We start from the raw sequence: 17,606 nt of genomic DNA, 5'->3' as shown, positions 1-17,606 counted from the left end.
CATAAGTCGATCTTGGAAAATACTTTAGCCCCTTTTAATTGGTTAAATAAGTCTTTGACTCTCAGGAGATGATACTTATTCTTGATTCTTTACTAACAACACTGGTGCGCCCCATGGAGATATACTTGGTCGAATAAAGCCACTCTCTAAAATTTTTTATAACTGAATTTTCAACTCTTGAAGTTCCTTTGGGGCCATACTGTATAGAGCTTTAGATTTATTGTGAATTCTAATTGTCTATCTGACAGAGTACTAGGTAGATCTTCTAGAAGCACATCTATAAATTCTTGATATGTTTTCTCATGAGATGTTAACTAGAAACCCTTGCTATATTTCTTTTCTCAATATTTTCTCAACTTGCAAGATCGATACTAGTTGGAGATGGGTTTTGATCTTTTTTTGAGGAAAGAAAATTGCTTTTCTCTTGGTTTCTAAAAAGACATTTCTCTTTCTCTACGATGAATGGTTGCATAATTACATCACTACCAATCCATGCCCAAAATCACATCAAAGTTTCTCATCTCTATCAGATTCAAATTTGCTTCTAATGTTTTCCCTTAAGTTAAAGATTCACTGACCTAGCTAACTGATCAGTATTCAATGTCCTGCTTGAAGGAACGCTAACTTCTAGTGTACTCTTTGACTTAATATAAGTAATATTAGATTTAGCAATTAAAGATGTTGATACCAAAGAATAAGTAGTTATTGTATCAAACAGTACATAATTACGTGTATCAAATATCAGCAAATACCTGCTATTACATTTGGGTTCTCCTCTGCACCCTTCCAAGACAGTGTAAAAACTCGTGTTTCCCCTTTTTGCTTTGATCACTATTATTATCTTTTTTCTGAGTAAATATGGAACGGTCCTTAGAAACATGTCCTCGCTTACCATACCGAAAACATGTATTCTTCCCATACAAGCATTTACCATGATGAGATTTACCACACTTAGGGCACGGTGCTGTTGCAGCACTAGATCCAACATTAGCTTTCTTATTTTACCATTTGTCTTTTCCCTTGTCCTAACTATTCCACTTTTTCTTTCTAATTTGTCCTTTATCCTATTGGCTATACAATTAACTGTGTTACTCTGCATTAGCTTTCTGATACCAAATAGTGTGATCTCATTCGAGCATCTCACGGTATGATGTGAAACAATGTGACATTAGAATCATGCTTAGGCTTGGATTTAACCCTTGTTCTAACCTTCGAGTCATCGTAATTTTAGCATCAACCAAGGTAAAGCACGCCTTGAGAGTTGGTCGAACTTTTGCTCGTAATCAGTCAGGGACACATTTTTATGCTTAAGTTGAAGAAATTCGCTCTCCTTGTAGTCTCTTAGAGATTGAGAAAAATACTTGTCCATCACTTCATCCTTGTATTGTTCCCAAGTTAACGTCAACTGTTGTTTTTAAGTCCTACTTCGGCACATTAAATACCACTAGTGACTTGTATCACTGGTAAATATAAACTCTACACACTAGACTTTTTCAACATTAGCGCAGGCTATGAATCGAAAAATGCTTTCTAACATGCGAAGCCATTCCTTAGCTACTAATGGACTAGATGTTCTATCGAAGGTAGGTTTTTATGCCTTCGAAATAACTCAACTATCAAGGCATGAATCATGAGAGTAATAGGAGCTGATGTTATGGGCAAAGCTTGCTTCTGATTCAAGCTATTAAGATCTTGAACCGCTTGTAGCAGGTCCCTTATCAAGTTGTTTTGGTTTGCTCGAGACATTTTTTCTTGAAATAAGAAATAATATCTTTCATTATTTTTTTTTTCAAATAAACAAGTAATCTCCATAATCTCTACTCGTTTCACTCTTGGTCTTCTTTTAGGTCCTCATCGGATCTTCTTCTTCATCCTCATTAGCATTGCCATAATTGGTTGTGCAATTTCATTATCTAAACTTATTGTCGAATTGAATCTCGGGTGGAAGATAACACCACCAATCATAGTTTCCCAATTATGGATATAGGCATGGTAAAAAATCCTCAAAGTCAAGTTCCTTAGGTTCACTTTCCGAAATTTGAGATAGCATATTTTTTCTTATACAAGCTTTCTGATACGTTTATCATGAGGTGTAAAAGTTTCTAGCAGATGACCTATTGTCTGTCGATCAAATCCTGTAATTTACATTCTTTGCTTTTAGCTAATGTTTGTACACCCTTCATAAGTGATTGTTAAGGTCTAAGGATTCGTCTACCTCAAAATCTATATAAGCTCGAATATCATTCTCTTGTTGACTAACATGATTCATTCTCTTAGAATTTTATCTTTCCCTAGCAATCTGTCACTCACAACCTTAATTTCTAATCAAATACATATCCTTTATACCACTCTTTTTTTTTCAATTTACATTTATCTTCGCATATAAAATATACATAAAGAAAATTTAGAATGTACTATAACATGAAAAAAATAACTATAGAATCATTGCAGTTTTCATAATTAGAATTGTTAACTTTCCTTAGTTAAACATACCAGGATTGTAGGATGAGATAGACTCATGGATGCGAGATGCCATAGAGTGCCTTAATTCTTCATTTTCTCATTTTAAATTACCTATTTAAAACAAAAAACGTTGATTCTATAGAACCAACTAAACTAGTGTTCTGATACCATACTGTAACGTTCCAACCTGGATGGATAGAAACATCACTAAAATACTTGTACCTTATCCATAGATTTAGTAATTAACTATACATTTTGGTAAAAAAACATAAAGATTTAATTTAAGAATTTACTTAAGAATTATGCTTTTTTTGTTTAAACAATTTATTTTTCTCCATGCTTATTACCTAATTTATATGGATAATAGCATGCTTGTGTTTACCAAATAAATAAAAGGTTTCAAAATAAATTTTCCATGTATGCACGTATTTAAACTATAAATAAAATTAAGTTATTTTCTTTTTTATTTCGCATGGCAAGTGTGAAAATAAATTCATTTACATAGTTATCAATCTCGAAACTTCACGAAATTTTAAGAAAAGGTAGGATACTTCTTATAAGATGACATATCCAAAAATCGACTTCTTTTGACAACATATGAGGCACTAAAATATTTTTGAAAACCTATGACAACTAGGTTTGGAAGATAAACTAGCGCAGTTTACTTAAAATGACATAAAATTCTACAGCTGTCTGATTGACAAGATGTCAAGTTCGGTAGCTAACCCATTAGGCTATCAAACCCTACGAGTTTTGTTCAAAAATTCCAAGTAGTGATTGAATTATGATTTTTTGAAGTCAATGACAAACGCTAGAATTTTAAAAACAACAGCACTAAATTTTATCGCTTACATTTTTTTACACGAACGGTAACTTGTACATTAATTTCTACAAAATATAATTACTTTTGAACATAATTAATTCATAAAAATCTTCTTAGAATAGTGTCACAAATGATGTTCATAGAATTCTAGTTATTTAAAGAAAAACATGTAAACATTTCATAATCGAATAAAAATATTAAGTCACCGACTTCTCCATAGCACTTTGCATCTTCATGTACCATCATCCAAGCCCAAGAAAATCAAATCAACCTACAGGAAGGAATTAACCCATGAGTTTGAAACTCAATATATATTATCGGTGCATTTCATTATTAAATTAGAAAATTCGAACTATCAATTCATACCATCGCACGTAAATGGATTTTTGACAAAAATTCAATTTTTATTGAATTATCATAACACGTAAAGATGGAGAATAACCATTCAAACTATAGTAGTGTTGAAACGCCGTATGCGAAGGTACCAATTCGTTCAAACTTTTATCGAAAAATCATAACTTGAAAACGAAATAACTACTTGGACCTTTACATACCTTGATTTCTATAAATATAAAGGAAAAAAAATGTCTAAACCTTTTCCCTTCACACCCTTAATACTCCTTTAAGCTTAGCTTAACATAAAAAGTATTTTTGAGTGAAAATAAGAGTAAATTCGAATTTGAGGAGATGTGAAATAAAAAGTGATTTTCCACTTCTTGTAAGCTCCCTTCTCAATGAAAAACTAATTGAAAGAGTTATATTAGCATTAATTTTATTAAATTGAGTCTTTACCTAGGAGCTTAAAGAGTTTTAAACTCATAAAAAATAATTTTTATAAAAAAGTTTTATAAAGGTTTGGACAACTCCATTTAAATCTTTCATCTGCATTGTTCACATAAGAACGTTGTTTCAAATTCAAGACAGATTTGAATCGATCCATATTAATTACCAAACTCAGATATATGCTTGAATTCCCAAGCTTAATTTCAAATTCTTTCATAAAGAGTTCCACACTTTTATTCACTTTCTCTTACAAGCAACATATCATCTAGGTTGAGAAGGAAAAGCCATGAAAATATAGAAGATAAAAGTTTATTTTGAAATATATAATGGCAGCAAAAGCCTTAATAATAGTAGTAATAATAGTAGCGCAGATTAGTCGGTGCAGCAGCGGTACATGACATACTTGTCCATGGTACGTCCACATTCGGAGCAAACCACCCTCTCTGGAATGTATCCAGTTTGCCCCGGCAGAATGAGATGAATGCAGTGGTGTTCGAGGTGGACACCACTGATCTCCGCGTCCAGTACAGGCACAAACTTATCGGGGTGATCCACTTTTTCTTGCCATTGTCTAAAGTTGTCGAGAACTGTAAGCAAAATGTCACCTTTTCCTTTAGTCATGTCAAAAATGCCCCTACTGAAAACAGCCCATCCTTGTTCACTGCGGTCGTACATTAGCATTGTAAAGATTTCCTGCATTATTTTATCAGTCTCAACGGTCATGCCATGTTGAATTTTGGAGTTCCACATGCTCGCCAGCCTCACCCAGAAGTACCAAACATAATCATAATAGTCCTTCAATGGAAAAATGTGGCTAAGTTTCTCCCTGTCAATGATTTCATGGCATCTTTTTACTTTGTCATTCGGATTGCTTTTTCCCACATAAATAATTTCCAAGGGGACTCGCAATGTGTTTGCAATGTTTTGCACAGTAGTTGTGAATCTCCAAATCCAGTCAATGTCCTCTCCACCATACAAGCATATAGTTTTGCCATCCTTTATCTGTGAGGAAAAAGAAAAAAAATTATTATATGAGCATTGTGTTACAAATACGATGCTTACTATCTATTACGAACCATTAAACTATATCAGAAGTAATAGAAGCCATGACATTTTTTTTTTTTATGTTGCACAGGTCTATGAAAACTAACTACCAATCCTGATATTCATGGACATATCTTTTAATGGTTATAACGATAGCATTATGGTCAGTGATTGATGCTTGTAGCAAGGAGGATAATAATTTAGGGTGCAAGATGGTGTACATACCCATTCCTGGATACGTGGATCAATGGAGTCTACTAGTAACTCGATATCCCAGGCACTCCCTCTCCATAGTCCCAATTCCCTTTCTTTAGTGAAAGGGAAGGCAACGCTTCCCCAAATCCACATAATGGGTAAAGCATTGACGTTCATCACTATTCCTTGCGGATCCAAGACAACAAGAATGGGCATGTGGTTGAAATTCCAACTCTCCCGGGCATACGTAATGGCTCTCGGATTAACCAAGGAAGGATGATCCACAGAATACCACGGCATAGAGCTACGAAGATCGAGAAATTGTCTCTCCTGTGTTGGGCTCATTGACGTTGCATGGTCAACAATGGGTAACCAAAGAACTTTGTACTCGTACCTCATCGACTGTTGGTTGTAAATTAGACTGAGAATGTTAAGCTCTTCATGGGGAAGGTCAAGATCGGAAACTAGTAGCAGGACATACTTCATTCTCAATATCTCGAGACGATCCTGTCATCAGGAAAACATAAAAGACATGGTCACATTTAGGCATAATTGGAAGGGATCAAGAAATTCATATACTTGGGACAAGGAGACAACATTTATCCGTCTAGTCCCATCAAAGATTGGCATTTGCTTTTCTCCGGCACAAATAATCATCTTCAATATCTTCATGTTGTCCTTGTCGATATGAAATTCAAAATGCTTTTCTTCCTCCTTGTCTTCAGATGTACTAGCAATCGTCAAATATTCAATAATATACTTTTCTTCCTTCTGTCCATCTGTATAACAGTACAATCATTTAAGTAATAGTATGAGTAACAATAATTCAAGAAAAGATGTACAAGTTGTGCGGTTATTCTCTGCCATGTTCCTATTTCTCGTCTCTCTTAACCCCCACCCTGTAAAAGTAGTAAGAAGGTCTCTTCGGGGAATAATTTTCCAATTTTCTGAGGTGTTCCTGCGATACTGAGAAGGTGGACATACTAAGTGTTTGTAGGACTACTTTATCTTTTAGTTTAGGCATACCAATGATTTCAAATGAATCTAATTTTTTGGTGACTTACCAATAGAATCATTCAATTTCTTCAGTTGATCCTGCAGGGGCTGAGATATGTGGGAGAGCTTTTTAGCTAGACTTGATATCTCCAAGGACTCAGTACTTGAGGTAATGAACCTGTTCCCAAACAAAATAATTCAATTGTCAATACATCTAGAATTCACCGTTCTTGTCTTCATTTACTTGGGCACAATTAGAAACATACTCATGACCACTGGCATCAAGGTTCACGAGTATTGGCGCACAGGCCAAAATGCTCCTTATTATCCAATAAACAGTCATCGGAATGTGAGCAGTCGCAGTTACCATTTCTGGTGAATCCCGGTTAACGTATTTAGTGGAGAGCTCCTTGAACTTTATAATGATGTGAATCACGGTCAGTACAGCACTTGAAGGATTGACAACAGCTTGAAACTTCTTTTTCATTTCTTCTTTGTGCTCCATTGTTTCTGGTATATACTTCAGAGCTGCAATATCCTTGGCAAGCTGATTTTTCGCGCGAAGGTTCTTGACCAACCAAAATTCACCATAGCTGATAGAAAAAGCTGCAAACGTAATGACCGCCTTGGCATCCCACCCGTAGTTTGACAGTGTCTCAAGGAGTGCAATGGTTACAGAATGTGCTTCTCCTCCAGCGGAACATTTGCAAATTATCTGTTGCATTAGACATTCATAACTTTGAGTTGACAGTTGATATACATTGTCTAGTTTTAGGGGCTTATGTACTTCCCAACTTCCAAGTTTCCATCACTATACATGGCCTCTATTACAAGTTTACCTAAATTTTATGTAACATTTATGAAAATACTAAGAATAACATTTAAGAGCTTATTGACATATAATGCATGATTTGCTTTTCAGAAAATCAAGATTGAGAATAAGGGAATCAGAAATTCTCTATATATACCTCAGTCGTAATTTTGTTTATGGTATTAGCCAACCTTTTATCCATATCCGTGTAATGGTAAGCACTTTGGAAGGACTTCTCCTCGGACGATTCTGAATGTACTGAAACTTGATCTCCCTGTATTATAAACATGTAGAAGTGTCAGTTAAAGGCAGCTAAAGATGAAATCTATAAAGCATATAAACCCAAAAAGCTAAGTTTGGCAGCAAGAATTTGGGTACTACTGAACAAAAAGAAGATAATCAGCGTTGTACATCCATGATTTCAAGAGATTTGGCGCGAAGAAGGATATCATCTATGATGGAAAGAATGGGCTTCATGTCAAGATCTTCGAGAGCTGAAGCATGTGTGGCCAGAATTTGTTTTTTCAATCCAATAATTTGTTTCCCATCACCCTTCATCAAATGACCTCTGCATGAAGACAAAGCTGCACCCATAAGGGGCCTAACTGCAAACCCAGAGAGGGATTATAAGAAACAAATAGGTTTGAGGAACAAGTGCCTGTCTTGGGGTCCATTTGGGTTTCCCTCCGGGCCTTATAGAGCTAATAAATCTAAGGAATCAAGTGCCTTGCTTCCACTGTGGTCTACAGCCTGTAGGGGTCTTGGAATTCAGTTCTACAAAAAATTCTATCAGCTAAATCTTTTTCTTCACGGTAAAAGATTGAGCTTTATCAATATTTTGGGATATTTTGAATATTTTTTAAATTCGGTCGTGTGAAACATGTCTCGATCATTTTTAAACGTATTTCTTAATATATCCATTATCTTGGCTCAACTGCGTTTTTACGATTCTATACACAAAAATGATTACGTGAATGTGATATGACCCATCCCAAATCACCCTAGTAAACCCGAAACGTGACATGCGCCAATGATAGATACGGACTAGATGCCAGATTTACCAACAAGGTTGACTATGAGTTAATACTAAATATGAGCCAAAATAAGATGCTTAGAAAAAATATAATGCAGTAGGCCTAAAATATTATTTCGTGCTCTAACAAAATAAATCATATAACTCAATATGTCGTGTGGTTGTAAACCTGAAATCATCATACTTTTCAAGCTATTAAGAACCAACTGCTACCTGTATGAAAATTGTGAGAAAAACATATGAGTTGATAATTCAGTAAGTAAGAATCTAAAAAATATTTATATTTTTTCATTTATACATTTTTATCAAAAATCGAGTTTACATTGCTTTAACAGTTCATAGTATAACATCAAACAAAAAATAGTCAAGATGTGAGACATTCTCATAATGCTGATTATCTCATAGTCATGATATAATCTTCAACTGAAATCAGTACTATCATCTCATCATATCAAACGTATTGGAAAATCTGCAAAAAATATACCTTGTAACTGAAATCTATGATCTGGTCATACAAGCTTAGACTATCCCTTGGGCTAAGTACTTTGGTCACGGGCCTTAGGCCCCCTTGCGAACGAAGGCATGTCTCAAAGACCTCTAACAATCAATTCTAGAATATGGTCAAGGCCCTTCTTTGAACTATATGTGCACAGTCAAGACCAATGCTCAGTTAAGATCCCTCTGTGTAGAATAGAACACTGTCAATGCCCCTTTGTGAACTAGAAGTAATATATAATCATGGGTACTTTTTTTATCGATTTCAATATCACATGTCCCGTACTCCAATTCACAATAATCCACATACAATCCTTGAATTTCATGTATACCATAGTGTAAGAACCTTTCATAATAATTATGTAATCAAACAAAAAATTCAAACAAGTGTACATAATGTAATAGTATACTTAATTTATCAATACTTGAAAATATTTAAGTTTTTCTACTAAAAAATCTATAGATAGAAATATGATTAAAATGATGAGTATTTCCAAAACTTTCATATCACTACCTGAAATAACGATATAATTGCTCAATTTAAAATCTGACAATTAAATTAATGCAAATACACCACCTAATTTCACAGCTTCTATATTTATTCTTCATCTATGTTTCTCTAACTTTTCTTCTCTTTAATTATTTAACAACTAATCACCCCCCACATGATCAAATTCATTAATCACTCATGCTTTCTTAAACTCAATACCATATATAGCCCCTGTATATAATTAGTCCAATACCTAAACTTCAATATTTATCATTTAGGTTCATTCAAACTTGTAAAATCAGAGAAAACAAAAATTTGATCAGAACAACACTAAAATTCCAGAGTATTGAAGTCTGGCACTGATTTCTGCATATTAAAAACTATCACTGAAACCATAAGCAAAAATAGCACTTTCTAGGAAAAATTTCAAAAATAGCACCTGGTTCCGAAAATTGCTTATAATTGCTTAAAAATGGAGAAATCAACCTCAATTCCTTAAATTTTGTGCTGACATCATGTAATCGCAAGAAAGTCAAAGAATGAGTATCGATTTTAAATCCAATTTCAAGATTTTTTATCTTGATTACATTTTCAACTTCAATATTCATTTTCCCCTTCTAAAGTTTTGAATATAAGCAATTATCCATAAACTTAAAAATCAAAGATCATTTCTCAATAAGTAAATCTTTTTCTTACCTCTAAAAATTGAGGAAGAAATTGAAGAACCCTAACTCAATTAGTGTTTTGTCTTCCATTCTTCCATTCTTTCTTCTTCTTCTTCTTCTTCTTCTTCTTCTTCTTCTTCTTTCTTTCTTTCTTTCTTTCTTTCTTTCTTTCTTTCCTTTCCGAATGGGCATGGTCTAGTCAGTCCAATAATGAAGAGACACGAACCGAACAAAATACGAATGGAAATCCTAATAATGAAATCACTGGTACCATATCCAACTGTAGAACTGAACCGGAACTGAACCAATCGGTCCTGATTTGATTCAATTTAATTCTTTACATTAAAAAAATTATAAAAATAAAATTTGAGACAATTTGGTTAGTTGAAAATAGACAAAAATAGAGTATAAAATTAATTGTCATTCTTGTAATCTAACAATATAAAAAAATCAATTTGATAAGGCTATAAATAAAAATCCACTGCAAATCTCAAGATCAACTTGCAAAAGCCATAAAAAGGATACACTATTAAGTACATCATAAGTAGTAAAATTTCAAATGAAAATCAATTCTTACGGAACTCCATATAACGCTAATTTGATTATATTTAATAATTCTTAAGAATCTCAATTCCTGAGGGTCGTACACATTGGAAACAATGAGAAATTTGAATTCTAATGAAATATTGAACTAAAATATGAATTTTGTCACACCCGTAGTTATATAATTAAAATACACTCACCTGCATAGTAATAAACCTGAGGACTAAACCTAGATACATGGTTTCACGTATATACATATATTTTTTTACCTATTTGATTGGAATAAAATACTTTCCAGTATATCTCTATATATCTTCTCTTATTCGCCTAGAATATCGAAGCCAAAGATCATGTAACCATAGTCCAACATGTTTACTTCAAGATTATAAGAGTATCTATATGCCCTTTCAAAATTCATACAAATGCCATACAGGATTCTCGAAATATAATACAACTGAAGTCCACAAAATAGCCTTGCAAGTCGTCATCCATGTACAACGAATTCTAAAATCCCATAAGAGCTTCACAGCTAGCCGTGCCTTCTATGCATTTTTGTTCTCACCTACAATGCACAAACTACATAAGTTAATGCTTAGTGAGCAAAAATCATGAATGTCATGAGTATGATTAATAATAATATATAACATCATGCCATTTGCTTCAAACATTATACTAATGATGCATCGTGTTCAAATATTTGTCAAAGTCAACTTGAAATAATTTTATTTAAAATCTTCCATTGGACACCTAACCCACTTATTATGTGCCGGATAAAGCTCTGCGCAACATCAATATCAATATCAATATCAATAACCAATAATCGAATCGTCAATAATGACACCGACAAGTGGACCATCCTCTCTTGACTACTAGAGATCCATCCCCAAACTACCCCTATGGTTACCCAAGAAGTATCCCACTCGGCAGCATCGATAACAATCATATCACAAGGGTACAGTCGAATGGGCCACCCTCCATTGATCACCAAAGGCCCATCTCGTACTTACCTTTGCAATCACTCAGGAAGTATCATCCAAGTATATCACATAAGCATGTCTCACATGACTCGGTGCTCTAGTAGTGATCAATAAAACATTTTATGAGAAAAAATCAACTTTGCAATCATGTTGTGCATGCTAGATTTTCAACCATAGATATATGTCATGCATGCAATGAAAATGCTAGTGAATATGTTTAATTAAGACCAATGTTTACAATAATCACAACCATTATACGATAAACATGAAATCCTTACCAAAGTGATGTAGGTATTCAAACATTACTATATGACAAATACTATGTTCTTTGCATTGTAGTTGCAAATGGATTTTTACTTACATTTCGCCCTCATGCGTATGCTTCTACAGAGAATAGATCAATTTCCTTTTTCACCTAAAGTCGAAAAGCGACCTATACGACCATCTAGTATTAAACACCATCCTAGATTTGATAACCTTAATGTATACATAATCTCGCACTACATCCATTCATGTCGAAATAATTTAGATGGTGCTATCATTTCAAGTTATCGATCGTATTCGTACAATAGTCCTATAAAAATCACTATTTCTCGAGTTCAATTATGTGTGTCAACGTCATCTAATTGTTGTCAACAACCTAGGGCTCCTTAAAATTTACGATTGATGCTAATTCAAATATTCAAATGGACAAAATCCATTTTTTCGGTTTACATCGCCATCTACTTATTTTTTTCAAACTCTTTTCACCCCTTAACCATATCCATTAATTCCCAACCTTTTACCACACTTCTATGACATGAATGTAAAGGTAATCATGCCCTAAAGTTGCCACAAGTGAAGGATTTAAAGCTTCAAAGGCAGTCCATTTTACAAAACACAAAATCAAGCAATTTCCGTATGATTGTTTTCAATTTCCATTATATTAGCATGCCACCCAATCAGATTCTAGGTCATTAAGAATCATTTATATACTTACAACTCTTATATACAAACATTAAAAATGATAAATATGTGTTCCATTCAAAATATTATGTAACACCAAAGGTGAAACAAGTAAAATCCAGTAACTATCTAATTTCGCCCTTGGATGTTTCACCAAAATTATTGCAATTAATCATTCTTCTTTTGTTCTTTTGTTATCATTAAAACATCGTAACATGAGCTCAAGCAAGTCTAGAGGTTTAAGAGGTTATCAAAGACCAAAGTAATTAAAGAAAATCTTCCAAACCGTGAGTTAAACTCACCCGCTCAAACTATCAATCCTAGCTTCTAGTTTTCTATCTCCCTTTGTTACCTTTGCCTTTTTTTTTTTTACTTGTGGTCACTTGAGGATAACCTTGGGTGGTTAAATGTCTTATTTAGGGCTATATAAAGAGTCCTAAGGATTGGGGTCGTGCTTGATACTTAAGGATGAAGAAATTGGTAACTAAACAACAAGTGTCTGCAAGTATGAGGTGTTCAAGCACAAGGTGTCTTCATGCCGCAAAATTAGACCTTTTTCTCATCACATACCGAGTCTTATGTGACCTAGAAGATATATCTATCCTAAGCGTTCAGAAAAATGTGACAGAGCCTTAATGTTGAAGAAATTGGATATTAAAATGACAAGTCACAAGATGTTAAGCAGGAGGTGTCGTCTTCAAGTTGTATATCGGTTTTTGTACCTATCCTTGAAGGATTTGTATGAAATTTATGGATAATATACTAAATATATGAAGCCTTAAGAGAGCTGTAGACATGAATAATGCTTAATGGTGAAGGAATTGACCATTACAAGGACAAAACAACAAGCATGAGGTGTCCCTTGTAGTAGAAATCTGTTTTCACCTCTATCCTTGTAGGTGCAAATCAAGTGTCCTTTAATGTCTTTACAATCCATCTTACCTGCCCTAAGATCCCAAAATATTTCACAGAGCTAGATCCTTAATCGTTCATTCATTACTTACCCAATTGACACCCAATTCTCGACTGATTTCAACGATTTGCACTCAATGTTTATAACGTCCTATAAATCTTATTTTATTGCATTGTGAACATGTTACTTCATGCCTCATGTTCCAAATGTGTCAATCACCTATCTAGAGTTTAAGGTTACCTTGATCAATCGAATGGAAAACATGCAACTTTGTTGATACTAATTCTGTCCTTTTCAATATTCTCATTGAGCAGCAAGTCAATCTCCAACATCCAGATTAATCTATTTCTCTACCATAGCTCAACGTAAAATTCACCACCTAGGTCTGAGGGTAATGGACCAACACCATATCAATGTCTTAAAACATACATGATCAAATGCACCATTTAAGATAAAGCAATTAGAAAAATTGATGCAGTATGCAAATGACATTGTAAATAGCATGAAATGCATGAATCATATTGGTCAAAGATGTAATGTAAAGTCTGGGATATTACAAATTTGTAAAGTATTATAAAATTATTTAGACTTAAATTTTAATTACTATTAAAGGAAAGAATAAGCGTATATAAAATGAAATATTAATAAGACATAATTTTGGGGTTTATTGTTCAAAGATCTAATGCATCTCGATGGAAGAAAAAATGAAATTCGAGAGAACTGGATTCACTATTTGTTCTCAAGGCAGAACCTAGAATAGGATCAAAACCAATTGATTCTCAATGTAAGGTCCCAAAGTCAACCCATTTAGTAGAGAAATTGGAACCGAACCAACCGTTTATATTTTGTTCCGGTCCAATTCCACTGGCTCTAGAAAAAGTGTCCATCCCTACTTTCCTTTCTTCCTCCCGTTTCTTGATTCTTCTCTCTCTTAGTATATACATATTTTTTGAAATATTACATCCATTTTTATTTTCTGTATGTCTATTTATATAATTCTCATATCGTGATTGAAAAATCATTTCAATAATACACTTTCTTCAATTTTTAGTGTGTGGTACTCCTTTCTTTAAATTGAAAACTCGTTTAAAGAAAATTGTTTTTCGAAACCTTTTATATGTTATATGCATTTGAAATTTGAGAATAAGATTCCTAAAAATTTTCAAATTCAATCCACCCTTTTAGAGAGTCCGACATGGGTTCGAGGGTAAAATTGTGGTAATTCAATGAAAATGGAGATTATTCAATTTGGAAGCAAAAAATGAGTGAGATTACATTTTCTGATGAATGTAGAACAAAAGCCAACTGAATTAAAGAAACGAATGAGATTGCATATGGTTCTATAATACTATATTTGTCTGATCAAATTGTTAGAAAAGTAGATGAACACAAAGCTGCTAGGGCTTTGTGAATTGCACTTCATTCTTTTATTCCGAGCTATGACTTTACGAAATAGTATTTATCTCTTTGAAAATTTGTTTAGTTTTAGGATGGAATATAAGGAATGACATAGAAGTAAATCTAAGTGACTTTAGTATCATTGTGAAAAGTTTAGCACAAAATGAGAAAAAAATTTGATGATGAAGACATCGCTGTTATTTTATGAGAAATGCAAAAAAAAAAAAAAAAAAAAAAAAAAGGTGCTCCAGACAAATAAACACAAGCTATTGTGATAGATGCCTTGAGATCAAAGGAGTTAGATGTTAGGAAAGAAAAAAAAAAAAAAAAAAATTTTTTTTTTTTTTTTTTTTTTTTTTTTTTTTTTTTTTTTTTTTTTTTTTTTTTTCTTTTTTTTTTAAAAAAAAAAAAAAAAAAAAAAAAAAAAAAAAAAAAGGTGCTCCAGACAAATAAACACAAGCTATTGTGATAGATGCCTTGAGATCAAAGGAGTTAGATGTTAGGAAAGAATCGAAAGCTAACTCTAGAGAAAAGAGCATCTTTGTAAGAGTAAAATGTGAGAAATGGATAATAACTTTCAAAGCAAAAGGGAAAAGGAAAGTCTAAGGAGAGACCCAAATCCAAAGATAAATGCAATAAAAAAGTGCTATGGTTGTACATTAAGACACTTTAAAATAGATCGCTATGAATGGAAAAAGAAACAAAAAGAACATAACAATTTAGATTTAAATAATGCTGATGTTATCCCAGAATTAAAAAGTCTGCAATTGATGATTGTGTCTAGTGAGGAAATTAACAAAGACTAGATATTAGATTCAGGGTGTACCTTCCATATGTATCTTGTTAGGTCCTGGTTTTACAGTTATAAAGAAATAGAATGTAGAAAGTAGTGTGTGGTAGATAATAATTCACCTACAGTAGTTGGTGTTGGTGACATCACCATCAAAATGCATGATGACATTGTCATGACAATAAGGAATGTCTGAAAAGAAACCTCATCCCACTGAGGATTCTTGAAGATGAAGGACATGTCTTAAAACATGACAATAACACATTAAAGATTGTGAAAGGATCCTTAGTTATTATGAAAGGCCCTAAGGGAAATGGACTGTACTATCTTGTAAGTGATGTTGTTACTTCATAAGATATTAGTTTGTTTATATTGTAATTGAAAATAAATCTAGTCTTTGGCATAATAGAATGGGGCACGTTGGAAATAAGGGCTTTAAGTAATCAGAAACTACTTGTGAAAGATTTGATTGAACCATTGAATTTTTTTGGAACTAATGTGTTGAAAAAAATCTCACAGTAAAAGTTTTACGACAGGTTCACATAAAAGACCAATACACAATCTCCATTCAGATTTGTAGGGCCCAGAGAAGCATCCCATCTTTACTGGGAATAGATATTTTCTGTGTCTTGTGGATGATTATTTCAAAAAGGTGTGTGTTTATCCTTTGAAGGCTAAATTCGAAACCTTTAAAAAAAATGAAGACTTAGCTTAAGAGAGTTGAAAATCAGTCATAGAATAGTTGTTTAAGAATAGATAACGGTCTTGAGTTTTGTAACTTTGAATTTGATAACTTTTGTAAATAGGAATAATTTGGCACAAAATAGTCAAGTACACATCCCAATGGAATGGATTTGAAGAAAGAATGAACCGGAACTTGATGAACAAAGTAAGATGTATGTTAATCAGTTTTGGACTCGCTAAATTTTTATGGGCTGAGGATGTATGCACTACATTTACTTGATCTTAAACCCCTCAAGAAATGTGGAGTGGAAAGCCACCAACGTTAGCGCATATTAGAATCTTTGGGTGTGCAGAATGTACATCAGACTAAGAGCAAGTTGGAAACTGGAGCAACTAAATGTGTTATCTTAGGCTATCTTAAAGGGGTCAAAGGCTACATGCTATCGCTTTTAGGGGTATAGGCCAAAAAATCATTAATAGTAGAGATGTTCTATTTAATGAATCTGAGATACCATGTCTAAAACATAAAGATAATAGATTAGGAGAATCTGAAACTATAAATAGAACTCAAATTGAGGTGAAATTGACTATGTATAACTTACTCGAGATGAGAACAATGAACCTATCATTTCTCTAACACGAGAACATGAAATTGAACCTGTAGTTGATAAGGTAAATTAACCTCATGAAGAAAGTGGAATTGACAATGACATCCCTACCACTGAAGATACTTCTATCCAAGATTATCAACTTGTTAGATAGAGAAAGGACACAAGTTAGGCCAAATCCTAGGTACGAGTCCTAGAACTTAATTGATTTTGCCCTAATTTCAGGTGAAGCCATTGAATATTCGGAACCTTCTTCTTTTGAAGAAGCAATTATTCGGCCACTTGTAAAATGGAAAAGAGCAATGGACGAAAAAATGTAATCCTTAATTCAAAATAAAACTTGGAAATTAGTCAAATGATAGTGCTAAGTAAATGGATTTACAAATTGAAAGAAGGTAACAGTCCTTCGATTCTTTAGGATATAAAGTCAAGCTAGTCGTTAAGGGCTTTACTCAAAGGGAAGGTATTGACTATAATGAGATATTTTCCCTTTTGATAAAATAAATGACAATCAAACTAATTTTAGCTCTTGTTGTTCAGTTCTATTGGAAACTTGAACAATTAGATGTTAAAACTATTTTTTTTTTCCATGGTGAATTAGAGGAAAAAATCTATATGATTCAACATCAAGTTTTTAAGGTGAAGCAAAAAAAAATTGACTTTGTATGCAAACTAGATAAAACTGATATTTAGGAGATATAAGATACTCAATTCATATGTCCTTAAAAATTGATATTTAAAGAAGTAATATGATGTCTGTCTGTACAATAACATTAATAAACTTAGTTGTGATCTTTATCTCTTTACTGGCAAGCTCAAGTAAAGAGGATATCACAAGAATTTAGAATATTTTAAAATTTTAAAACTGATTTTGACATGGAAGAATTAGATAATGCCAAAAAGAGTTTAGATATGGTTATTAATAGAAATAGGTCACAAAATAGGTTAAC

The 17,606-nt window shown here is 33.1% G+C and overlaps 1 protein-coding gene across 1 annotated transcript; it reads right to left on the bottom strand.

Moving 5' to 3' along the window:
* Positions 1-4,247: 4,247 nt before the first annotated feature.
* LOC111388332 (protein SIEVE ELEMENT OCCLUSION B-like) lies at positions 4,248-7,762 on the bottom strand. Its single transcript, XM_023013013.1, has 7 exons — positions 7,527-7,762; positions 7,273-7,389; positions 6,571-7,019; positions 6,373-6,482; positions 5,906-6,087; positions 5,339-5,815; positions 4,248-5,071 (listed from the first exon to the last, which is right to left on the bottom strand). Exons 1-7 carry the CDS (start codon positions 7,707-7,709, stop codon positions 4,442-4,444), a joined length of 2,148 nt encoding a protein of 715 aa, XP_022868781.1. The 5' UTR covers positions 7,710-7,762; the 3' UTR covers positions 4,248-4,441.
* Positions 7,763-17,606: the final 9,844 nt, after the last annotated feature.

This window comes from Olea europaea, unplaced genomic scaffold (genome assembly GCF_002742605.1).
Source record: "Olea europaea var. sylvestris unplaced genomic scaffold, O_europaea_v1 scaffold488, whole genome shotgun sequence".
Taxonomy (NCBI): domain Eukaryota; kingdom Viridiplantae; phylum Streptophyta; class Magnoliopsida; order Lamiales; family Oleaceae; genus Olea; species Olea europaea.
This window is presented reverse-complemented; position numbering and strand designations above follow the sequence as displayed.